The 27,271-nt window shown below is 39.7% G+C and overlaps 1 protein-coding gene across 1 annotated transcript in view; it reads left to right on the top strand.

Annotated features, from left to right (window-relative positions):
* The first annotated feature begins 4,078 nt into the window (after positions 1-4,078).
* Positions 4,079-27,271, top strand: part of AEBP2 (AE binding protein 2) — a 68,797-nt gene continuing 45,604 nt past the window's right edge. Inside the window, exon 1 of the mRNA XM_025879829.2 lies at positions 4,079-4,920. Coding sequence (XP_025735614.1) covers positions 4,262-4,920 — 659 coding nt within the window. The 5' untranslated portion in view covers positions 4,079-4,261. The remainder of the gene's footprint in view (positions 4,921-27,271) is intronic.

Here is a 27,271-nt window from a genome sequence, read left to right as displayed (position 1 = left end):
GGTAGACCCTGCTTCTTGCGGGTTCATGTTTTCATCCCACCTCTCACCTGATGCCACCTGAAAGAACTCCATCATCCACAAGTCCGTCCTTTAGCCACACACTTCAGTGAGTGGGATAATGACATTCTGCGTCATTACCCATTGTGGTTATGGAGGAGAGTGGCCTTGTTCTAAGGAGATACATGCAGAGTAATGACTTCTGCAACTGAACCAAGGTCTAGAGAGAGAAAGGGAGAAGAGGTAGAGGCGGGGGTTAGAGGAAAGGGGGAGGGAGATGGGGGGAGCAAGAGAACTTGTGGCTTTGATACCTGCCACTTGCATGTGTTTAATCCCCATTCACTTTCACTCTCTTCACACTTTTCTTCCTATGTCCTATACATTAGATACCCTTACAATTACCTTTTTTTTTTAAAATTTTTATTTATTTGATAGAGAGAGAGACAGTGAGAGAGGGAACACAAGCAGGGGGAGTGGGAGAGGGAGAAGCAGGCTTCCCGCGGAGCAGGGAGCCCGATGCGGGGCTCGATCCCAGGACCCTGGGATCATGAGCTGAGCTGAAGGCAGATGCTTAACGACTGAGCCACCCAGGTGCCCCCTTACAATTACCTTCAATCATATCATCACACCTTTAAAAAAAATCTCAGTAGATATCTCAGCTGTCTTTCAAAGTCAAGTTTTTTATGCAAGATTTTATGCAATCTAATCTTTTTTTAAAAGATTTATTTATTTATTTGAGAGAGCGAGAATGAGAGAGAGAGAGTACATGGGGGGGAGGGTCAGAGGGAGAAGCAGACTCCTCGCCGAGCAGGGAGCCCGATGCGGGACTCGATTCTGGGACGCCAGGATCATGACCCGAGCCGAAGGCAGTTGCTTAACCAACTGAGCCACCCAGGCGCCCTATGCAACCTGATCTTTAGGACTTTTTTAGTTTTCTAGATTGCTTACTCATGGTTGATTAACACTGTCATGAATAAAATTTTATGCCTTTCCATGTTATTACTTCTCAGTCCTAGAATTCCCCCTCACACAGAATTCTATTCTATTCACTCATCAAGATTCAGCTCAAATTAATTAAACTTAAATGTACTTATGTATCTTATTATACAAATTTGTTCAAATCCTACATTCTTCATGCTTTCCTTGATTAGCTCAGCTAAATGTTAACCCTAATTTCCAGGGTTTAATACAGTGCTTGGCACATACGCTTAATATATGCTTTTTAGTTAAACTCTCTGATAGTACTTACTTTACAACACAGGATAATGCATTCCTGGTATATCTCAGAGTGGCTTTGAGGTTGAAATGTTTGAGGTTAGTAATTTGCATGGTATGTGTGTAGAAAGGTATCTGTAAACCATAATGCCCCATACTATTATTTTTTCAATTGTTGCTTTCCCTTGAGGCAACATATGGAACATATAACAGCTGTCCAAAGGCCTAAGGCAGTGGATAGAATACTTGGGTACTCATGGTCTATGAAGACTTTCCAAGACGTGTATGAGCAGGACATTCTTTTTTTTAAAGATTTTATTTATTTATTTGACAGAGAGAGACACAGCGAGAGAGGGAACACAAGCAGGGGGAGTGGGAGAGGGAGAAGCAGGCTTCCCGCCGAGCAGGGAGCCCGATGCGGGGCTCAATCCCAGGACACCGGGATCGTGACCTGAGCGGAAGGCAGATGCTTAACGACGGAGCCACCCAGGCGCCCCAGGACACTCTGTTTTAATGTAAGCAGTTCTCATATCCTCACTTCCCTTAGGTGGCTGTCCCTAAAAGTGATCTGCCTAAAGATTCACCTCTGGGGTCAGAGTGTAAAGTTCTTTCCAGCCTTCTTTATCCCAATTACCCCTCCCCTGCTTTACAAAAGAAAAGCATGATTCTTCCCCATCCCAAATCTTAGGGGTGGGTTGGGGGGGAAGCAAAAATCCCCAGGATGGGGATGTCTGGGTGGCTCAGTCGATTTAAGCATCTGCCTTTGGCTCGGGTCATGATCCCGGGGTCCTAGGATCAAGTCCCGTGTCTGGCTCCTTGCTCAGCAAGGAGCCTGCTTCTCCCTCTGCCTGCCACTCCCCCTGCCTGTACTCTCTTTCTCTGTTTCTCTCTCTCTCTCCGACAAATAAATAAATAAAATCTTAAAAAAAAAATCTCCAGGATGCCAAAAAAGGAACAATTGACTAGTGAATGAGAATGGGTAACACATCCTTTAGAAGTCAGGCGGTTTTCTGTTACTTGCTTTCTGCAAAGTTGAAAGAGAACCTAATCAGAGTTGTCAGCTGATAGATCATGAAAAGTATTTTTTTGTTAGTTCTTTATGTGATTTTTTTTTTGGCATATAATTTGGAAGGAGTTCAAAGAATCAAGTGGCATTACTAAAAACTCCATTCATTTTCATCTACTTATTTATGTGAACAAGTTTGCTCATTGTGTACATCCATGCATTGAAAACTAGGAATAGAAGTGATACTGAACTTGTTCTCATTGTTCTCATTCTACTCATCTACCGATAAACTAGTTGGGGGTGCCTGGGTGTCTTAGTCGGTTAAGGAGCTGCCTTCGGCTCAGGTCACCATCCCAGGGTCCTGGGATCGAGTCCCGCATCTGGCTCCTTGCTCAGTGGGGAGCCTGCTACCCCCTCTCCCTCTGCTCCTCCTCCTACTTGTGCTTGCTCTCTCCCTCTCTGTGTCAAATAAATAAAATCTTTTAAAAAAAAAAGCTCAAGTATAAAAAGGTCCAACTCTTGATCTCAGCTCAGGTCTTGATCTCAGGGTCATGAGTTCAAGTCCTGCCTTGGGCTCCATGCTGAGTGTGGAGCCTACTTGAAAAACAAACAAGCAAAAAACTGGTTGGAACTAGCAGTTCTATCTCTGTAAGATGCATTTCCAACAAAAATTTACTTTTGTGTTTAATATTTATATAAGTATTTAAAGACTTATTGTTTTAGAGAGAGACAGAGAGAGGGAGAATGTGCATGCAGGGGTGGGCAGGGTAAGAGGGGGAGGGAGAGAAAGAATCTCAAGCATACACCCTGCTGAGCACACAGCCCTACCTGGGGCTCAATCTGAGGACCCTGGGATCATGACCTGAGCAGAAAATAAGAGTCGGAGGCTTGACGGACAGAGCCACCCAGGGGCCCCACTTATATAACTATTTAAAATATGTTTTGATCAATTGAAATAAGACTTCAAGTTTTCCTGTGATTACAGGAAATTCAAAGACGACCTTTAAATTTCAATTTATTTCATTTTCTTACAAGGATAGATAACAGATGATCAATAAAACAGTTCAAATATAAAATCTATTATTAGGATAAAATTCTGGAGGGGATATGGAATGTAAATATGGGTTCCAGAAGATAAAGGATGGAAATTGACCAAATATAAAAAATTGTATTTTAAAAAGTGGATATTGGTGGGTATTAAATCCCTGCGGTAGAGTTCATTGGCTATATTTACAAGGGTGACAATTACAAAATATTGATAACATGCTGGAGAGAAATGCAGATGTCTTTTTCAACTGTACAAGGATGTACAGAATTTAGAGGACTCATGAGCTAAAAAGTTTGAAGATGTTGAACATAAGACACGTTTGCTCTGAGACTGACTTAACCGTTTCTTGGGGTATTCAAACGAAGGTTGGATTGAAACTTGTGGCTCTGTGCTACGTGTGTGGACTTAATACCTTGCATTGTATTATTTATTTTTATTCATTTTAATCATCTCTCCCCGTAGATGGCAAGCTCTCAGAAGACCAGGGACTTGTTCGATTCCTGGCTCATTGCCCGTACACGGGGGGACACTCCCCAAACATCCCCGGAATGAATGACTTTATCGTGAGAACTCGGAGGGCTGTTAAAATCCCCGGCTAGCACTCAAGCTTTCGTTCTGCGTGTTCCGGCGGCTGCGAGGCGGGGGAAGGCGTGGGCAGGCCCCAAGGAAACTCTGAGCACTCGGCGGGTCTGGGCGGGGGCCGGGCGGGGACACGGGTGGGGGCGCGGGCGCGGGCGCGGAATCCGCGGCCCGGGGGAGGCGCTACCTCGTGCCGCCGCGCAGGCGCGCAACCGTCTCCGCGTGAGTGCGCGCAGTCGCGCGCCTGTCCCCGCGCGGGCTCCGTAGCGCGTGTGCAGGCTGACGCAGCTCGCGGGCCCTCCTCCTGCTCTGCAGCGGCGTCGCTGGAGTTTTGGGCGTTTGGGAGGGGGCGAGGAGCTAGAGTCAGGAGAGGGAGGCGGCGGCGGGGAGGAGGAGGAGGAGGAGCAGGCGCCGCCATGGCCGCCGCTATCACCGACATGGCCGACCTGGAGGAGCTCTCTCGCCTGAGCCCTCTGCCCCCCGGCAGCCCTGGCCCGGCGGCGCGGGGCCGGGCTGAGCCCCCCGAGGAGGAGGAGGAAGAGGAGGAGGAGGAGGAGGAGGCCGAGGCCGAGGCGGTGGCAGCGCTGCTGCTGAACGGCGGCGGCGGTGGGGGCGGCGGCGGCGGAGTGGGGGGCGGCGAGGCGGAGACGATGTCGGAGCCGAGCCCCGAGAGCGCCAGCCAGGCCGGGGAGGACGAGGACGAAGAAGAGGACGAGGAGGAGGAGGACGAGAGCAGCAGCAGCGGCGGAGGCGAGGAGGAGAGTAGCGCCGAGAGCCTGGTGGGCAGCAGCGGCGGGAGCAGCAGCGACGAGACGCGCTCGCTGAGCCCCGGCGCCGCCAGCAGCAGCAGCGGGGATGGGGACGGCAAGGAGGGCCTGGAGGAACCCAAGGGACCGCGGGGCAGCCAGGGCGGCGGCGGGGGCGGCAGCAGTAGCAGCAGCGTCGTCTCTAGTGGCGGCGACGAGGGCTACGGGACCGGGGGAGGCGGAAGCAGCGCGACCTCCGGGGGCCGGCGAGGCAGCTTGGAGATGTCGTCGGATGGGGAACCCCTGAGCCGCATGGACTCGGAGGACAGGTCAGTGCACTGAAGCGTTTTCCCTTCCCTTCTTCTTTTTACACTCGTGTGCCCCTCAGAGGGGGCCAAGGGGACTTTTTGCTGAGATCCCCCGGCTCCCCGAATCTTCGGCCCCTCCCCCAGGCTCTCAACTCGGAAATCTCTCCTGGTCGCCGCGCCCCTCTCGCTGCGGAAAGCCGCTTCCAACTCTCAAAACCAATTCCCCCCCAACTCTCCTTTCCCCGCCCTCTTTCCCCTCGGCTCTGCACTCTTTACGGACCTACGGACAGCTCTAACTCAGAAACAAACCTCAAAGTAGGCCCAGATCCTCTGGCGGAGCTTAAGAGAGCCTTGATGTACACACCTCGGTATACAGGGTTAGCTTCATCCAACCGTGTTCGCGAACACTTGTCAGAACTATAATTGACAAGTGTTTTCCAACATGGCTGGTCTCGCCTGGATTTAACAGAACTTCCTTGTTCAGGGAGGAGACCCCCAACTATCACTTTTCACTACTTAAGGAAAAGACTAGTCTATTATATTTAATCAGTGCTTCTAAAATTCCTCCTGTGTAGTCATTAAGATACTCTCCAAAGTGATTTTAATAACTTCTGTTTTGGTGTGTGTGTGTGATCAAATCTGGGAGAAAGTTTAAAACAGGTATAAATTAGTGTGGAAAAGAATAATGAATTGATGTCCTTTAAGGTAATTTTACGGAATCAAAGAATTGGAATTGTAATAAAATACGGTCTGGAAGGTACATCATGATAGCATGTGGTTTATAATCATATAATAAGGTTTTAGCATGAATGTCGTAATTTTAGATGATAATATTTAAAGTCATGTATTGGAGAGATCTCAAGGAATTAGCTTTTTTCTAAAGCTTGTTAGAAATAACGTGGATACTGACAAAAATACACTTCATTTTTTCCGAGACATTAAAATTTATTGCATTAGTACGTTTTATTTGTTATCATTACTTCTGATCACTTTGGGAAACTTTGTATTTTAACTAATTGGTTTTTAATGTACTTTTTTAAACACAGAGAACCACGTCATGAATTTTATGCTGCTTCTAGCATTTATTTTGACTATCAGTGTTTCGATGAACAGACTTTTAACCATCGGTATTGACTGGACTTTAAAAGTTTAAGTATTCTAAAGTTCTAGGAATTCTGATTGGTAACTAATAAAAAGAAAACTTTGGTTTATGTTTAATGTTATAAGGAATACAAATCTCTAAATATTATGAAAATACAGCATTAGGTTCTGTTTGACATTTACTTTAATATCTAGTGAAGAAAATATTTTGGATGGGATAAAATAGACTGTACAAACCCTAGAGAAATTGTGCTGAACTGTATAGTCATGGCAGGAAGGAGAGTCTTCAAGACAATTTAAAATTGATGTGAACCACAAATGAAGCATATGTTATTTATCATTTTATTATATCCTCCTTCATTGGTACCAGTAGATATTTGAAAGTTGACATCAGTTTATAACGTTAGCATCTACCACAGTTCTTCCATTTACCTAGCGTGTGCGGGCACACAGACGCTTAGCACTGCATAGTTTAAATGTCTTTCCCATTCTCAGAACTCTGGTGCAATATAGGAATTAATTTTGACTTCCATTTAACAGATGAAGCAAGTTGAGTGTCTTACTCAAGACTTACTCAAGACTACCCCAAGTCTAGAATGGAAGTGGGATAGAGCTGGATCTGAACAAAGGTTCTCAAGCCCCCTGCTATTTCCACTTCACAAGAGTTAGAATACTTCACCCTAAATAACAAGCTGTGTCAGGATTTTTCTTTTTTTTTTTTTTGAGTTAATATCTATGCTACATCCCTTTACGAGATGATGAACTATTGGTCAAGTAATATTTCAGGAAGTGGAGTTTTGGCTTCATTGCATATTTTAAGATATTTACTGGAATATCTAACTTTTACATCATCTTTCAGAGTAAGATATCAGTGCCACAAGTCCAAATAAGGTTAAAACTTGATAGTCAAACACACTTGCTTTTCTTAATTCTTAAACATTAGAGACTATAAAATACTGTAATCATTTTACTGTTTCAGGGTAATAGATTTATCACTTGTATGAAAAAGCTTTACGGGTGAAACTGGATATGGTGATTTTAATAATCTTCATTCTTAAATGACCCCTTGTTGCCTTTAAGTTTTTTTTTTTTTTAAGAGTTCTTTTAAATTTGGAAAGGATTCATAGTTCTTATGGACTGTCCTGCAGATTACACTAATCTGTGTGGATTTTATAAATTGATTTCATGGTAGGAGGCTTTTATTTTTGTGACTGATGGAAGGATATCATGATTTTAAAGTGCTTTTAAAAAACTTGGGGCATTCCTATCAAAGTGATTTTATTAGAATTTACTGTTTTTTTTTTAGAATGCCTATTCAGTTTTTCTCTTACTTTGAAAGTAGATCATACTTTTGAGTTAACATACTTTAGAATTTGTTGAAATGTCTTATTTTAACTATAAGTGCTTCTTTTTAAGAAACATTTAGATATAAAGGCTTAGGTATTAAAGCTCATGATCCAAGGTGTCAGTTTACAAACATGTATTGGAAGTGTTGTGTGGTGAAAAGAGACTAATTTATGAAATGAATAAATGACACTTGGTACAAAAACATTGATTATTTTCCCCATGAGAAAGTTATTCAAACCAGAGTAAGGGTATTAGTGTGTTTATTTTGGTAAAGTTAGAAAACCCTAATGTTGTTGTGTAATTTATTTTCTTTAGGGGGATATTTAGCTACTCGAGACCACTATAAACTACTTTTTTTTTTTACTTCAAACTTAAGCTTAACTACTTTTTAAAAAATTACCGCCTTTAAAAAAATAATTACCACCTTTTTAAAATTAATTTCTGAGACTAATTAATTTTTGAATAGAATTTTAGAATTTAAAATATTTTTGAAAATGTTTTAGTTTACAAATTCTAGCTATTGAATCAGTTTATACATTGAAAGTATTCTTACCTTTTCTGTATAAGTGAATTGATAATTTCTTTTGTGCTTGTCTCACATATATATATACATATATATATATACACATACACATATATTCTCCTCCCCTCCACCCCCCGCCCCAACTAGAATAGAAGCCAAGACTTGTTTTGAAAAGCCAAGACCACTTTTAGCCACTTTTATCAGCCTTTCTGGGTAAACTCAGATGTCAGGTGAAAAGTGCATGTGTAAGGATGCAGTGATAGGGAAAGGCATATAGTACGAAACTTGATGATCAGGAAAGGCCACAGGCCCTTACCATTTTGTGGATCAAAATTTGGAAACCCAGTCTTAGGAGTTGCAAACTTTGAGGTATAACTGACATTGCTCTGATGCTGGGAAAACAGGCTTATATTGCCCAATTTCTTAGTAGTATGATTTGGGAGATCTAATACGGAGGCCAAATTTCTAAATCCTATTAATGCCAGAAGGCTGGTTGCTGAAGTTATCAAGATTTATTAAGGATTTGTATGGTTGAGGCAATACAACTATGTAAAGTAATTTTTGCTCATACTTCATGATAAACTCAGTACTTAACCTCTTCAATTCTGAAGCAGCTGTCTATAGTCTCTAAAATCATTCTTTTAGGCTACCCTTTTATTTTGATTAAATTTAGGGAAAAGAGCTTTTAATTTTTTTTTTATTATGTTAATCACCATACTTCACATCATTAGTTTTTGAGGGAAAAGAGCTTTTAGTAGGTCTCAGTTTTCATTGACGACCTGTAACTCCCAGTTAAGGAAGGCATGGCTCTGTGCCCAAAACAAAATCATGAAAAAACTGACAGACTTCAGGATTGAATTTATGGAGAGATTCTAGGGGGTCATTTTACTTTAAGAAAAATTAAGACTACTATGTTGAGTCGATTAGAGAATCCTGTGTGTAAGTTGATTTGCTAACCAAACACAGGTATTTTCTGTGTGCTGAACTCTTTACTGGGTATTGTGGAAGATGGGAAGAAAAAACGCCTCCCACTTCATCCATCTTGCATATTACTGTGAGACTTTTTATTCCAAGGTTAGGTTTTGCCCTAGTTCCTAGCACAAAACTGCATTGACTGTAATGTAAACAAAGTCAAATTTCACACTTTGCCAATTGTATTAGCTATTTATTGCTGTGTAATAAATTTCTTTCAAATTTAGCAACTTAAAGGAACAGACATTTGTTAATTCTGAAAGTCAGGAGTGGATAGGCTTAGCTGGGTGTTTCTGGCTCAGGGTTTCATGAGGTTGCAGTGAAAAAGTTAGCTAGCACTGCAGTCATCTGAAGACTTGACTGGGGCTAGAAATGTGTTTCCAAAATGGTTTACCTATTGTAGCTCTTGGCAGGATACTTCAGTTTCTCACCAAGTCAATGTTTGTTTGTGTGTCCTCATAACATAGCAGCTATTGCCCCTTAGAGCAAGTGATTTGAGAGAGCAAGGAAGAAGCCGCAAAGTCTTTTTATGACCTAAAATATTTGCTTTTTTTTTAATTCCTATGGTTTTTTTTTTTTTAAGATTTTTATTTATTTATTTGACAGAGATAGACACAGCAAGAGCAGGAACACAAGCAGGGGGAGTGGGAGAGGGAGAAGCAGGCTTCCTGCGGAGCAGGGAGCCCAATGTGGGGCTCGATCCCAGGACCCTGGGATCATGACCCGAGCCGAAGGCAGACGCTTAACGACTGAGCCACCCAGGCGACCCTATTCTTCCTATGTTTTCATTAAGCGGATGAGTTTTTCCTGTTTTTCTTTTCATTCATACCCTGTTAGACAATAATTTCTTCAGATTTCGTTCACTAAGGCCACCTTTCAAAGCCTGTCAGAATGCCACAGTAAATCCTGGCTTTAATTTCTTTTTCCTTTTAATTCCCATAGATGTATTTTTGTTCTTTTCCTCCCTGCTTATGGCTCTATTCTGTAGGTGGTGGGATGTAGAATATCTCTACATCTGTATACAGAGCATGTAATCTGAGTCAATCTGAATTCAGATCTTTGTATTGCTGCCTGTATTATGATTTTAAGTTAAATCTTTGAGCCTTAGTTCCTTAACTGTGAAAAAGAGTTAGGTTTTACCATGAAGGTATTCTAAAGTCCAAATGAATTTCTATTCGAGTCCTATGAATTTCTCTGAAGAATCCATGTTATTTGAATGCTTGCTTCATCCTTTTTGTTGTACGGTGGTATTTTTGAGAGCAGGGACAGTTTAGCTCATTTAGATCTAAACACAGTACCTTGGATATGTGAGTACTTAATTAATTATTAGAATTAAATTGAAACACCGACAGTAGCATTTATATAAATAAAGGAGGCTGTAAACTGGGGGCCAGGAATTAGTGCCTTTGGTTGGATCATTGTATTTGGTATTGGTAAGTTTAAAGTTATTGGGTCCGTGTACTCCAATAAAGCCCGTGAGATCCTATGCAAAATTTCATGTGATTTCTCTGAGAAGATGTCAACAACTATCAGATTTTCAAGAGTTTGGTCTAAGTTAAGAACTACCTATTTAGGGGCGCCTGGCTGGCTCAGTTGGTAGAGCTTATGACTCGATCTCGGGCTCATGAGTTCAAGCCCCATGTTGAGAATAGAGTTTACATAAAAAAACAAAACAAAACATGGGGCGCCTGGGTGGCTCATTCGGTTAAGTGTCCTACTCTTGACTGCTGGTTTCCGCCCAGATCATGATCTCAGGGTTGTGGGATCCAGCCGTATGTGGGGCTCTGCACTGAGCGTGGAGTCTGCTTGAGATTCTTTTTCTCTTGCCTCTGTCCCTCCCCCTGCTCACATGCATGTGCCCTCCCTCAAATAAGTAAAGTCTTAGAACAAAACAGAAACAATTTACCAATTTAGAGGAGATCCAGAGGTGCATAATAAATATTTATTAAATGGTTGTGGACAAGTCTATTAAAAAATGTTGGAACAATTCTGAAATTGTGAATTTCTGTATACATATTTTTATAAATGAGTTTGGGTATGAAAAATCTGAAATGGATAATCACCACAGGATTTTTTTCCTAAATCATTGTTTGTTTGTTTTTTAAAAGATATTATTTATTTATTTGACAGCGAGTGAGAGAGTGAGAGACAGCACAAGCAGGGGAGCAGCAGAGGGAGAGGGAGAAGCAGGCTCTCCACCGAGCAGGGAGCCCAATGCCAGGCTCAATCCCAGGACCCCGGGATCATGACCTGAGCTGAAGGCAGAAGGCAGATGCTTAACTGACTGAGCCACCCAGGTGCCCCTCCTAAATCATTGTTAAGAAGCATTTACTGTATAAAAATGCATAACATTTTATCAAAGTTAAGTGGAAATTTTGAAGTTAAGGAGGGAGAAATTGTAGGGAGAGCAGTTGTTTTAAGACTGATTTGAGTCAATGTGTGGTTTGAATTCTGGCTCTCACTTAAACTGGGTGACTATGGGACAGTTATTTAAATTACTTACCATCTTACTATTCATGTTTCTCATCTGTAAAGGGGTCAGTAATAGTTAACTATCCTGTAAGATTGTTATGGGGATTATATGTAGAGTATTTGGCACACAATCTGTTTTATTTGATTAAAGATTTTATTTATTTATTTGTCAGAGAGAGAGAGGGCACAAGCAGGGGGAGTGGCAGGCCGAGGGTGAAGCAGGCTCCCCACCCAGCAAGGAGCCTGATGGGACTGATTTGGGACTGATGTGGGACTTGATCCCAGGACCCTGGGATCATGACCTGAACCAAAGACAGATGCTTAACCGACTGAGTCTCCCAGACGTCCCAGCAGCACACAGTGTATTTTAAATGTTTACTGCGTACATAGAACCCCTTTGTTTTGTGCCAGGTAGTATTCTAGGTGCAGGGTAAAGAGCAGTGAGTAAAACAAAGCCCCTGACTTCATGGGTGGGCAGACAGACTGTACAAATGAACTAGAAATAGTTAGTAATTATCTATTGTTGTTATGAAGCAATATCAGATCTGAACGCCAGAATGTACTAGGCCAACTGTTAAATGTGTGGCAACTATCTGTAAATGAGTGCTGCAGAAACTTGCAAAAGGATATGCCAGGCCAAATACTTCATTGCAAAATCTACATTTTAATGGTTTTTTAACATACATACACACACACACACACACACACACACACACACACAGTCAATGGTTGACCTAAAAGGTCATATAATAGTTTTTAATATGTAAGTGAAGCTACTGTTCTATTAGTAAAAATCTTTGGAGTATATTCTCTAGTAATATTAATGGATTTACAGTGATCTAATCACATGTTGAATTCATTTTTATGATGGGTAGTTTGCATTTGTGAAAAATCATGATTATATTGACCTTGGAACTAAATGTGGACAATTTTGGGCATCCGAGGAGATGAGAGGGATGTATGGATGTTTAAAAAAACACATTTTGAGCATTTACTTTGATGGTTAGCATGGTGCCCTGTCTCGTATTAAGAAATGTGATGGTTCCTCCCCAGTTTTTATTTTTTTAAAGTAGGCTCCATGCCCAATGTGGGGCTTGAACTCACTGCCCCGAGATTAAGAGTCACATGCTCTTTACAGACTAAGCCAGCCAGGTGCCCCCAGATAGCTAGTTTTTAATGAGAAGAGTAAAAAGATGATTCCACCGTTCTTTAGTTTTTCTGTAAAGTGTTTGTGACACAGTACATTAAAATAAAAATTGGGGCACCTGGGTGGCTCAGTCGTTAAGCGTCTGCCTTCGGTTCAGGTCATGGTCCCAGGGTCCTGGGATCGAGTCCCACATCGGGCTCCCCGCTCGGCGGAGAGCCTGCTTCTCCCTCTCCCACTCCCCCTGCTTGTGTTCCCTCTCTCGCTGTGTCTCTCTCTGTCAAATAAACAAAATCTTTAAAAAAAAATAAAAACTGGCAAGTATTGTAGTCAATGGTTAAAGTTTTGGTGGGGAGGGGGTTGGAGTTTAGGGTTAGGTGAGTGATGAGAAAATTTTTAAAAAGATTTATTTATTTGAGAGAGAGAACACAAACAGGGAGGAGGGGCAGAGGGAGAGAGAGAGAGAAGCAGACCCCCCTCCCCCACTGAGCAGGGAGTGGGACCCTGGGATCATGACCTGAGCTGAAGGCAGAGCCGTAACTGACTGAGCCACCCAGGTGAGGGGAGGAGAAATTTTTAGAAAGCCTAAATGAAACAGGAAGAATAGAGCCCACCATATTCAGGAGACTTCCTGCCTAGGTCAGAGGATTCACATTGGAACTGAGAAATAAGAATGGCTAAAGTGGGATTTTTCATGCCAATAACAGATGTTGGCATTTTTGTCAGTGTAGGTCTGTGCATCAGGTTTTTTTTTTTTTTTTTTTTGCCTCTCTCCAACTTCTCTTTGTAACTCCTAATCACATTCAGGTTTTATCTCAAACATTTTCACAGGCCGACTATCCCTGATTTCTTTGTTAGACACAATGCTAGCACTCCCAAGTTCTTCATTGCCCTTGTAACAATTTGAGTATTATTTACTGTTTATCTCTCCTGCTAGAGTTTATGCTCCCTGAGAACAGGAATCATGTCTCTTCTGATCATGGTTCTATCCAGAGCACCTGGTACAGTGCCTGATGCTTATTTTAGGTACTTTTTTTTTTTTTTTTTTTTAAGATTTTATTTTTGGGCGCCTGGGTGGCTCAGTCGTTAAGCGGCTGCGTTTGGCTCAGGTCATGATCCCAGGGTCCTGGGATCGAGCCCCGCATTGGGCTCCTTGCTTGGCGGGAAGCCTGCTTCTCCCTCTCCCACTCCCCCTGCTTGTGTTCCCTCTCTCGCTGTGTCTCTCTGTCAAATAAATAAATAAAATCTTCAAAAAAAGATTTTATTTTTAAGTAATCTCTCCACCCGATGTGGGGCTCAAATTTACAACCCCAAGATCAAGAGTTGCATGCTCTACCGACTGAGCCATCCAGGCACCCCTTAGGTATTCTTAAATGTATTTTGGATGAAGGATGAAAATTCTTTGTTACAGGACAATGTGGCAAAAGTAGAGAGGAAATTTTGGGAGTTGGGAGACCAATTAGGAAGTGGTAGGAATAGTTACAGGTGTGAAATGAAGAGATTTGAACTAGGGTACAAGTTGGGAAAAAAAATCATGCTTGGGAAACTAAATCAAAGGAAAGAAAAACCAATTTCCTGAGTGGCTTATAAGAAAAATATTATGTTACTATTTCTGAGTAAAATGTTTTTTTCTTGAGGATTTCATTGGAACAATAGCTTGCTTATTTTTCCAGACACATTCATCACTAAAATAACTCAAGGAAAAGTTAACCTTAACCTAGAAGGAATTATAATTTAACTTCTCAGAAGTTGTTTCTCTGCCCGTAAAATAGAATATCTTAGTGTTGTGATTAAATGAGATGGAATATGTAAAGGGCCTAGGGCTATATTTAATTCATAGAGTCATTTATACTTCCATTTCTTATGCAGATAGATGTGGAAAGAAAACTGTTTGAGAGTAATTGATATTATAGTACTGGCTTTACTAGAGACTGCTTGCAAATCATTTCTCTGAACTTCAGATTGATTCTTCTTCATAAAAGTGAGGGTTTTAAACAATATAAAATAATTTGGAGCTCAAATTTGGTGATTCTGTTGTAGACTTGGCAAATGCTCTATTTTATCCTTTTGATAATCCAGAATATTGGAAGCGTGGCTTTGCTATATCCAGGATCTCAAAGATACTTTACATAGGTTCTTCTGGGTTCAAAAATCACCATAATTTATGGTGTCATATTGAAATATCCATTTGTGTTTGTCTTTTCTAGGCTATAACATTTTTAAGAATTTAAAATCTGGTTCTCTTTATTTTTATACTTACATTACCTACCAGCTATACTTAACCTATTGCACTGCCTATATTCAGAACTCAATAATTGGTTGAATTCAGCTGAATGTGGATGTATCTGATACATATTTCTTCTTTCTCACTATCATAACTATATGAAACAGGAAGGAGAACCGTTCTGTGCCTTATATCTTCCCCAGTTCTTTTTTTTATTTTTATTTTTTTAAAGATTTTATTTATTTATTTGAGAGAGAGAATGAGATAGAGAGAGCACGAGAGGGAAGAGGGTCAGAGGGAGAAGCAGACTCCCTGCTGAGCAGGGAGCCCGATGTGGGACTCGATCCCGGGACTCCAGGATCATGACCTGAGCCGAAGGCAGTTGCTTAACCAACTGAGCCACCCAGGCGCCCCTCCAGTTCTTTTTTTTAAAGTTGGTTTACTTATTTAAGTAATCTCTCAATGTGGCGCTCAAACTCACAACCCCAAGATCAAGAGTCCTCATGCTCTTGTGACTGAGCCACCAGGCACCCCTTCTCCCAATTCTTTTTAACAGCATATGTGGAAACAGTATTTGAAAAAAGTTGCGATTTTTGAAAAATTAAAAAAAGCAGACTTCCCCAACTAATATTTTGTTTCCCAACAAAAAAATAAATTTAGATATTATTTTAGGAGAAAACTATTCTGTACTTTGCTTATGAATCTGAGATTCTTGAGCTTATTGGAAGGATTTTATGAAGTTCAGTTCTTTGCGTCCTCACAAACTAATGAGGCAAGGAAGTGCAGACATTAGAACTTGCCCAAACTGACACTGCTCCTTGAGAATGCAGGCAGTCCTGGCTCTGGATGTGCTCTTAGCTACTATACTGCCTAGACGACTCTTGTAACCAACCTTGACTGGGAAAGTTTAATTAATATACTATTAAGTCAGTGGCTAGTTTAAATTTCTTTTTTTTTTTTTTAAAGATTTTATTTATTTATTTGACAGAGACACAGCGAGAGAGGGAACACAAGCAGGGGGAGTGGGAGAGGGAGAAGCAGGCTTCCCGCGGAGCAGGGAGCCCGATGCGGGGCTCGATCCCAGCACCCTGGGATCATGACCCGAGCCAAAGGCAGATGCTTAACGACTGAGCCACCCAGGCGCCCTGCTAGTTTAAATTTCAACTGCCTCTTTTGCAAAGAATAACTTAGGAGCTTGAATTCATTTACCTTTCTGGGCCTCATTTTCATTGGTAATTATAATATACATAGCCTAGATCCCTTTTAAGACTATGAAGTATAAAAGGTGGTTTTTAAGTGTTGTAATTATTCAGTCTTTATGGGAATAGAGAGTCTTTATTGGCATTTTATTTAAGTTTATGCTTTTCGAAGTCTGTCTTGCTTTCTGGTTTCCATTTATATTTCAAATTTCTAGAAAGATGAAGTGTTACTAATTAGAGAAAATATAGAGATTGTAGAAGGGTATTTGTATTTCTCAGTAAATACATTTACTATATCATTGCTAAATTATAAAATTTTTGTCATTACTTTTTATAAATATTTGTTAAAGTACCGAGAGTGGATGAATCAGCAGATTTTTTAGTGCTTTATGTTCATGTTGGCAGTCATTTGAATATGTCTTTTGAGGTGTTGAGGACTCCTGTAGGCATTTTTGGCAGAAATGTGTGTACAGAAATCATCTGATAAAATCATTTTTATGATTTAACACTAACTTAAAAAAATGAGTAAATGTGATTGTTTCTTATAAAATGGGTGTTAGTCTTCATAGCAGTTTTTTTTTACATACCGTCTTTGCATATAGGCATTTTCCTGGAAATCTTTGAAGGTAAAAGATTAAAAAAAAGGTAAAAGATAACTCCTTATAATGTAATTACATTGGAATAGAATGTTTCTAGTAATACAGTGTTTTTGAAGGTAATTGCTTGCTGATCTGATCTTAAACTGCGTGAAAAATGTGGGTGGAGTAATCTTAAAGAGCAGTAGACTAGAAATGAGAAGCAGATTTAAAATGATGTGCACAGTGGCAATATAAGAATGCAGCCTACTTGTTTTCCATAAGCTGTATTTCATCATTGTTGCATAAAGTCCCTTTTGACCAATTTAGTGAATGCTGCTTGGTCTTGGGGAAAAAATCTTTTGTTTTTATTCAGAGAAATAATTGTAGGGATGGAGAGTAGTCTTTTTCTTGATTAGAAAAACCCATTTTAGCTTTTTAAATTACAGTGATAATAGCTTGTAATTACAGTAACAATAGTAATAATAATATCCTGGTTTTGGCTAATGATTTTTAGTGTGTCTCCAATTAATTTTTATGATTATCTCAGTAGGACAAAGCCATACATTTTACTTGCCTTAAAAATCCTACTTAAATTTGTCACTAAAAGTATGTGAGCATTTACTGTGTGCAAGGCACTACACTACCTAGACTTAGGAGTTTACTCTAAATGAGAGACTTTTAGGTGATTCATAGTACAAATCAAGTAGATCAGAAGGAGCAGAATTCTTTCCACCTTAGGTGAGTAGGGAGGGCTTTAAGGAAATGTGACTTGAGCATATATAACACATGTAATAAAACAAGCACTTGTCTTCTTTTTTCTTTTTTACTTTTTTTTTTTAAAGATTTTATTTATTTATTTGTGAGAGAGAGCACGTGCGCAGAGGCAGGGGGAGCCTGCAGGCAGAGGGAGAAGCAGGCTCCCTGCTGAGCAAGGACCCTGGGATCATGATCTGAGCTGAAGGCAGATGCTTAACTGACTGAGCCACCGAGGAGTCCCTTTACTTATTTCTTCTGATTGCTTCTGAGCTTAAAGATCTAAAAGCCTTCAGCACCATAGCAGTTTGGAAGGCAAAACGAGGCAGCCTTACAGAAATCTGATGTGATCTAAATTCCTTAATCCCATTTAAAACCCAGTTTCATAATTTACTATTTGTTCTTGGTAAAGAAAAATCAAAGTGACTGCCCCTGTCCCTAGACAAATGAATATTTGGAGTTGAATTTTATGTTGGCACTGTTAGGTTCCTATCTGTTTTAGTGGCCCAAGTTCTGAATTTGGGACAAGTTCTATCTGAGGATAGTGTTGCTTTCTATGACCTTGAATTAATTTTTTTATGAAGCTAATTGGCTTGTAGGAATCTTTTTTTTTTTTTTAAGATTTTATTTATTTATTTGACAGAGACACAGTGAGAGAGGGAACACAAGCAGGGGGAGTGGGAGAGGGAGAAGCAGGCTTCCCACTGAGCAGGGAGCCTGATGCGGGGCTTGATCCCAGGACCCTGGGATCATGACCTGAGCTGAAGGCAGATGCTCAAAGACTGAGCCACCCAGGCACCCCCTTTTTTTTTCCTTTTTTTTGTTTTAAGAGAGAGAGGAGGGGCAGAGGGAGAGAATCTTAAGCGGGCTCCCTGCCCAGCTCAGAGGCAGATGTAGGGCTCGATCTCATAACCCTGAGATCATGACCTGAGCCAAAATCAAGAGTGGGGCGTTTAACCAACTGAGCCACCGACTGAGCCACCTAGGCGCCCCAGGAATCAAATTTAATAGTTTATCTTGTTAGCAAAACTGTATGCCTCAAAGAATCAAATTATATGTAGTGTTAAATATCTTTTGTGTTGCGTGTGTTATAGATGTACAAAAGCAAAGAAACAACTTTTTGTATGAGCACACCAAGTGAAGCTTATTTTGACATGTGATATGGGCTGCATTTCAGTATTTCTCAAATCTGTGGTTTGCCCATATTTTTCCTTTGTATAAATGTAGCAGCTGAGTTGTTTGGCATTGGTGTTTTGTATTTGTGTGACTTTGGGCAAGTCACATAATTTCTGTGTCTCAGTCTCTTATCTGTTAAGATGAGGATACTGATGTACCTATCTCATGTGGTTGTTGTAAACATTAAATGAGTTAATACATGTCAAGCATTCTTCCAATTACTATGGCTCCATGACAACCAACTCCAACATTTAATGATTTAAAACAATTACTTCGCTTACAAATCTAAGATCTGAGCCGGGCTGGGTAGGGTTAGATCATTCCTGCTCTAGTTGGTGTCAGTTTAGAACAGCATAAAGGCTGGGAACTGTAATCACCAGAAAACTTACTTACCCACTCACCTACCCACTCACCTATCTGTCACATGTGTAGTGCCTGGGCTGAGAAGACTGAAACAGCTGGGACTCCCTGGCATCTCTCTCTAGCTCTGTGTACTTTTTTCATGAGATATCTTGAGCATGGTGGCTTTAAGGGAGCCAGATTTCTTTATGTGGTAGTTCTGGTCTCCCAAGCTGTGTGTCCCAAGAGTGAGTCAGGCTGAGTAGTATTGCCTTTTATGACCTCGCCTTGTAAGTCTTGCAGTATCACTTCTGCAGTAGTCTCTGGCTTGTTCACATTCAAGAGGAGGTAATAATGACCCCCCAGCACTTTGATGCCATATTGTAAGAAAAGGATATGGGAAAGTGTATATGGTGTGGCCATCTTTGGGAAATAAACTCAGTAAGTTTTAGCTGTTATGATAAAGAATAGGAGTACAGATTTAAATAGAGCACCTTTTGTGATGCAAATTTTGATTCAGTAGGTTATATGATCTTTTTTTTTTCTTAGGAGAAAGTCATAAAATGTAACAGGCAGGCAGTTGGTAATATTCTTGAAGTGCCTGTTTCTTTTAACTGGTTTAGTTTTGACTTGCAATCCCATTTTCAATGCCTAGAATAAAGAGCAGGGCACAAAATTATAGTCCATTCCAACAAACGGAGGTGAGAAATAGTAGAATTTCACTCTTAGAGTTGTATATTCATATAATATCAGGAATACAACTTCACACTTGTCAAGAATACAGGCTTGTCTTAAATGCTTGGCACTCTTGAATTTTAGCCTTTAATTTTGATTATAAGCATGGGAGAGACATAGAGTAATCATTCTAGTAGTGAGTAGCAATTTTGTAGATGACAGGAACATCACCTGTTAGCCAAATAACAACTTAACCTCGTTCTGTGATTAGGCATCTAATATGGATATAATGCTGTTTACCTACAATTTGATAAATACCTTGAAAACTATGTATAGTTTACATATTTTTATGTAAAGCTATTACCAGTTAGCATTAAGCTAAATTTATAATGTTTGCTCTGACCCTTTTAAATGTAACTTATAAATCAGTAGAATTTTTATTTCCATTTATCTCATGTCACTTTCTTCAGTCCATACGGAGGACCATGTTCATTCTTTTAAAATAAGAATTATAGAATATTTGTTTTATAGTAAGTCAGATAGAAGCTTATGAACCTAAGACTTTCTAAAGATTATATGGTTTTCATTGAAGAACAAAAATAAAACAGCCTTGATTCTTTAGAGATTAGGAAGGTTCTTTTGTGGAACCTCAATCAATAACTTCGAGATCCTGAAGGAAGTGGTTAGATGCCTTGATCATCTTGTTTTCCTACTATATTCTTTTTTTTAGATTTTATTTTTAAGTAATCTCTACACCCAATGTGGAGCTTGAATTCACAATCCCCAGATCAAGAGTTGCATGTTCCACTGACTGAGCCAGTCAGGTGCCCCTTCCTACTAAATTCTTTAAGTTTATGGCACTTTTTATCCTCTCTGTCACTTACTCTGTATATGATACAGCTCCATGTTTTCTTTTTTTTTTTCCTAAAGATTTTATTTATTTATTCATGAGAGACAGAGAGAGAGAGAGGCAGAGGCAGAGGGAGAAGCAGTCTCCCCACTGAGCAGGGAGCCCGATGCAGGACTTGATCCCAGGACCCTGGGATCATGACCTGAGCTGAAGGCAGACGCTTAACTGACTGAGCCACCCAGGCGTCCCAGCTTTTTTGTTGTTGTTTCTAACTTTTTAATATAAAAGTACTATCCATTTCATAACTTGTAGTTTGACAGTTTTGAGGACTATTGCTGAGAAAATAAACAATGTAAAAACAATTTACAGACTGAGTAGTGGATGACATTTTTCCCCCAAATGAATTTTTGTGTGGAACCCCAATGCCTAAGACATATTAAAATATTTTATTAGTATTTATTTTTTATAAGGTCAAAAATTTTACAATAATTTATAAAGTCAGAACAGTAAAACTTAAGTGAATTTAAATTCGAAGTAGGTTTTGTAAATCAACGTTACATGTTTATGTCAGTTTTAGTATTCAAACAAAATTTCCTTATTCTATTTTTTAAATTCTTTTTTTTGTCAGTCTCACCAGAGATTTTCAGCTTTTTTTTTTTAAGATTTTATTTATTTATTTATTTGTCTGGAGTGAGCATGCACAAGCAGGGGAAGCAGCAGGCAGAGGGAGAAGCAGGCTCCCCACTGAGCAAGAGCCCGATGTAGGACTGGATCCCAGGTCCCTGGGATCATGACCTGAGCTTAACCCAATTAACTGAGCCACCCAGGTCCCCACCCTTTTTTTTTTTTTTTAAGATTTTTCTTATTTGAGAGAGAGAGAGGCAGAGATAGAAGGGAGGAGAGGGAGAAGTGGGGGGCCAACTTGGGGTTGGATCACAGGACCCTGGGATCATGACCTGAGCTTAAGGTAGATACTCAACTGACTGAGCCACCAAGTGCCCCACCTTGTTCTGTTTTGGCTGCTTAGTCTTGAAAATTTGACTTGCAGATATGGGCAGCTTGTCTTTCAGTCTCCATATACTATTTAGTTCTACTGATGAAGAGCTATGAAAGGGGATTACTAGTAGGGAAGTTTTGTTTGAAAAATACCATTACTTAATGATTTTTTTTTTTTTTTTTAAGATTTTATTATTTGTTTTGACAGAGAGACAGCGAGAGAGGGAACACAAGCAGGGGAAGTGAGAGAGGGAGAAGCAGGCTTCCTGCCGAGCAGAGAGCCCGATGCGGGGCTCGATCCTAGGACCCCAGGATCATGACCTGAGCCGAAGGCAGATGCTTAACAACTGAGCCACCCAGATGCCCCACTTAATGATCTTAATTGTGTTTATATCACAAATGCAAAAGTGACTAGAACCTCAAACTTAAGCAGTAAAACTCTTAGTATTGTTTTATGTCAGCCCTTTAATTTGTTACTAGCTCCCTAGGAGGGGAGAGCATGGAGCAAGTAACTGTGAGTCTTCTTAGAAGGTGTTTACTAGGTAAGGCATAAGGATGTGATTTGCAGATCTAATTTTATGTAAATGGACGTGTGGAGGCCTAAATTAGATCTGCAGTACAGATCTGCAACTTTGCTAATCAGTGACATATTTATAGGAAATTCTGATATTTTAAGTGTTTTGAGTGACAAGAGTAAATTATACTTGAATTCAAATTATACACCCATACACCTTCAGGCCCCTGTTCTCAACCCACTTTAAAATGAGACATTTCAGGGGCACCTGGGTGGCTCATTTGGTTAAGCCATCTGCCTTTGGCTCAGGTCATGATCCCAGGGTTCTGGGATAGAGCCTGTTTCTCCCTCTCCCTCTGCCTGCCGCTCCCCCTGCTCATGCTCTCTCTCTCTCTGTCAAATAAATAAATAAAATCTTAAAAATAAAGTTAGAAATTTCAGTAACTAGAAACTAAGAGCAGGGAGAAGAAAAGTATTCTTGGTATCTTATCAAGGAAAATCCACAATACAAATGAATTTCCTCATAGGTAACTGAAAAGCCTCCTGATAAGCCTTCTACTCGGCCTCGGATTCAATTTCAGGTTCAGCAATTACACTCAGAATAAAGTAAAAATATTCCACCTCAGAAACATACTCTTTCCAATTTTTTTTAGAGAGTCATTTAAGCTTTCCTCCAGGACAGTGGTTCTCAAACATTTTGCTTTTAAAAACCCCTTTGCTTTCTTAAATATTGAGGACTATAACTTAGATCTCAGTATAGCTATTAAAAAAGTTATTGAAAAAATTAAAGAGCTTTTGTTTATGTGGGTTACATTTATCACTATTACAGGAGCAGAAATTAATACCAAGAACTTTAGAAACATTAAGAATAAACCAATATGTATATGTATATTCTTTTTTTTTTTTTTTAGGAGGCTCCCTGCCCAATGTGGGGCTTGAACTCATGACCCTGAGATCAGGAGTCACATGCTCTACTGCCTGAGCCAGCCAGGCTCCCCTAAATAGTATTTTCTTAGTGTAGAATAACTTTTCCAGTTAAAAAAAATTGAAGAGTGATGTTTTATATTTAATGTCTTTAATGTCTGGCTTAACAGCTAGTTTTTCATATCTACTTTTGCATTCAGTCTGTTGCAATGAATTGTTTGGTTGAACTATATGAAGACTACTTGGCCTCGTACAGGTATTTAGTTGGAAAAGGAAGGATATTTTAATAGCCTTTTAAGGTTAATTGTATGGCTATTTGATACAAGGGATAGTTTTTTGTTTTGTTTTACAGTGTTTGCAATGTAGAATCTGAAACCATATCAGTGAACTTACTCTGTTAACATGAAGACCATGGTCTTGTCCTCCATCATGATAATATAGCATCCATGTATTGCTTCCTCTTTTCCTGTATCTTGTCATTTGGCAAGCTGCTCTTTACTTTTCAGTGTTGGCAACCCGGTCAGCTGTGGTCATAGCCACCACACAGATGTTTTGCTTGATAGTATTTGAGTTCTCAAAGAAGATTCTGTTCTTATAGTGAGTTGGCCTTTGAATTCTCAGAGGAAATCATTTTCATAAAATCTGTGTACTTTAGATGTTGGGGTTAAAAAGTCTGGTGTGCTGGGTAGTTTCTTAAGAGGCAAAGGGCCCATGGAAAAGAGGGTAAAGGGAATGTTGTTATGTTGAAAATGTCTCATGTCCTTCTCTGAATATTGCATTTGAATTTCCAACGTGTTTTTTTTTGAAACTTAGGGATTATCTGTTGTCACAGGGTGTGCGTGTGTTTCTGTGTGTTTTTGTGTATGGTTTGGTTTATCATTTTGCAGTGGGAAACACTTCCTTACATAGTCCGATCAGTCTTATTTGGGTAATAATGGTAAAAGATCTTTGAGAGTCTTGCTACTTACACTGTTGTAGCAGTAGTCTCAACAAGTAGGTGCTTGTTAAAAATACGATATCTCAGGTTCTACCCCAAAATCTACCAAATCAGTATCTGCATTTAATAAGATTCCAGGTAATTCATATAATATTGAGAAGCACTGCTTTATTTAGATTATTATAATTATCTGAATAGTAAGAGTGCTTTTTCTGCCTTCGGTTTTTGTCCAAATACTAGGCTGCTTTTGTTCACATTTTACAGAATCAATAGGTGTTCATTGGGAAGGAGAACTGAGTGAAACTTTTAATGTATTTACTATCCTGGAATATTACAGGATCAAGTGAAAGGAATGTCCCGGTCTAGGTCAGATCATCTTGATATCTTATTATAGGAAGGAGGAAGACAGTGTTTTCTATGAGATCTATATCTAGCTCAGTGTCCTGTCAAAATCGAAATTAACTACAACTTGTCTCCTGTGCTCTCCTGCAGCAGGACTGTTGCCCTTTATCAGTCTTAGGAATGGAGAGAACCACTGATTTCAGCATGGGTCTGGGGCCAAAAGGGAGCCCGGAGGCTTAGGATTTGGGCACTGCCTAGAAGTTGGAGGAACCTAAAAGGGCTATATGGTAGGACTCCAGTTGGCCCTGCTAGGGAATGGGAGACTCTCTGGGTATGCTGCACATGTGTGAACGTCTCTTGAGTCTTCTAGGGCATGGGACCTGTCCCTTACCTCCTCTGCCATTGCATTTGCAGCTTAGTTGCCATCGATAGACACAGTTCACGCTCTTAACATCAGCATTATGCCATCTTTTTATGAGGATCTGTATCCACATGAAGTACTGTGTTTCAAGTGAACGGTACTGCACATAGACTGATTACCCAGTGCTTAGTGTTTATGGATATTTGGACTTACAGGGTTCCCTTTCTATGGTAAAATTAATAAGCAAAAGTACATTAAGCACTGTGTAGATAGTCTTTATATTGCTAGTTGGATATGTTACAAGTAGGAGTCTCTTGACCTTTACTCTGTCCAATTTAAGGAGAAAATTGGTTTCATTTTCAACTAATTGTGGACTTTTACATGAAAGTAGTACATGTATAAGATTAAAAATTATACAAAAGGTTTCTCTCCTACTGACCCTCCCTTCCCCCCTCCAAAAAAACATGGACAGTGTTTTGTGTATCCTTCAAAACAAGTTTTGCCTTTAGAGGATAGCTGTGTCTATATCTCCCTTTCCGACCTAGGTGTGGAAAATTTTTTTTTTTTTTTTTTAAAGATATTTATTTATTTGACGGTGAGAGACACAGTGAGAGAGGGAACACAAGCAGGGGGAGTGGGAGAGGGAGAAGCGGGCTTCCCGCCGAGCAGGGAGCCCGATGCGGGGCTCGATCCCAGGACCCCGGGATCATGACCTGAGCCGAAGGCAGACGCTTAACGACTGAGCCACCCAGGCGCCCCCTAGGTGTGGAAATTAGAGCATTACTACCGTGTGTGCGTGCGTGCATGTGTGCATCTTTACGCTTTGCTGTACCTTAGAGATTGTGTCATAGTAGGTCATTGAAATTTATCTCTTTCCCTAAGATTGTTTATAATTTGAGTGTGGTTGGTTGTTCACTTAAAACTATTAGTATTTTATTTGCCTTTGGAGTTAATTAGTATGATTTACAAAAGTTGAGTTTTATAGTCAAAATATATGAAACCACAATAAGGAAAATAGGTAACCAACCATTTTGTGGTCATGAAACTTGAAATTTCTAAGGCTCAAATTAAAATATGCATTTTAGAAAAACTGCCATACTCACAGTTTATTCCTGCAGAAAACAAAAAAATATGAATAAATGTTTAGGTATTCAAGAGGTGATTTGCATTTGAGAGTTGAATAGAGATTACAAAGGAAAAAAACCAAATCTCCACACCCAGTGTAGGGCTGGAACTTACAACCCCAAGATCAAGAGTCACATGCTCTACTGATTGAGCCTGCCAATTACAAAGTTTTAGAATGAAGTTTTAGAGTTTAAATTTAGAACATATATATTGAATGGTAGATAGCCACATGAACTTACGTGAATATTCTTTAAAGGGAACTCTGAGATACTTTTCATGTCTGAAGCATACAAAAACATTTTTGCTAGTTTTTTTAAATGGGTGCATAGGATGTTAGACACAAATTATTATTAAGCTTACTTAATAAGGGGCAGGGAAAAACAACAGAAAGCTTATTGAATAAGTTAAAATTTATTTTGACTTTTATATATGAGCAAATAAGGTTGTGGTTTTAGGTGAATGTTCTTATTTTTAGAAGGTGTGTCCTGAAATAATTGTGGTTGAAGTATCGTGTTTGCAACTTGCAGATGATTGAGAAAAAAATTACAGCAAAAAGGATAAAATGTAAATTGTGAAGTTAAGATTTAGATACACTTTTCTGTGTTTTTGAAATTATCTGTAATTAAAAACTTGGGAGTAGGGAAGCATACCCCTTAAGAGTTAATATAACTTTCATAATTTTTGTTAAATTGCAAGCAGATACATAGCTTTTGATGGATTTTAGCCTGCAAACATTCTTACTGTTGACCCCTCTGTGGTTGAAGCTACTTCCCTGTAGTTTCTGTATTGGGAAGATAATAAAATTTTTTTTTAATGAATTGCTTTTAATTTTTTTTAATTTTATTTATTTTTTTAAGAGAGAGAGAAAGAATGAGCACAAGGGGAGGGGCAAAGGGAGAGGGAGAGAACCTTAAGCAGACTCTGCCTACCATGGAGCCTGATGAGGTGCTTGATATCACAGCTCTGAGATCATGACCTGAGCCAAGTCGGATGCTTAACTGACTGAGCCACCCAGGCACCTCTAAAGATTTTTTTTTAAGATTTTATTTATTTGATGAGTCACATACTCTCTTGACTGAGCCAGCCAGGTTCCCCTAAATTGATGGCTTTTAAAAGGAAGCAAAAGTGTGTTCATTTTATTAAGATATGAAATTTTGGGCATTCAGAATTACTTCTGTTACTTTTATTTCTACTAATATGTGATTTTCTTAATAAAAGGGTTACTCATATGTTATACTTTGTTTAGTAAATAAAAAGTAAAAAGGATTAATTGGCTTTTCAGTCATTTTTGTGGATTGAGATTAGTTTAAAAAAAAAATGAAGGCCAGGAAAAGACATTTTATTTGGACTTCAGTAAAATCAGGGAAACTTTGATTGTAGAAAACCCAGTTTTCTCTCCTGCTTATTTATTTATTTAATTTTTTAAAAAGATTTTATTTGTCAGAGAGAGAGCACAAGCAGGGGGAGCAGCAGGCAGAAGGCGAAGCAGGCTCCCTGCTGAGCAAGGAGTCCAATGTGGGACTTGATCCCAGGACCCTGGGATCATGACCTGAGCAAAGGCAGATGCTTAACCAGTTGAGCCACCCAGGTGTCCCTGCTTTTTAGAAGGGAAAATACAACACAATTTCCCAAACTTCTTTGAGACGGAGAGAGGTAGGCTATGACAAGCAGTTGTGTCCTCAGATTAGTGAATAGAAGATAAGATTTTGGATTAACAAGTGATTTGCAGAACTGTAAAGATACTCTTGATTCTTAATTATTTATAGCTAGAGTAGCTATTACTCTGTTACTTTATTGTGCTTCTTAGAACTATGGAAGGG

The sequence above is a fragment of the Callorhinus ursinus genome, unplaced genomic scaffold, assembly GCF_003265705.2.
Source record: "Callorhinus ursinus isolate GAN/ISIS: 27379988/994484 unplaced genomic scaffold, GSC_fseal_2.0 scaffold27, whole genome shotgun sequence".
Classification (NCBI taxonomy): Eukaryota; Metazoa; Chordata; class Mammalia; order Carnivora; family Otariidae; genus Callorhinus; species Callorhinus ursinus.
Note: the sequence above shows the minus strand (reverse complement) of the source record. Positions and strands in the feature narration are given on the sequence as shown.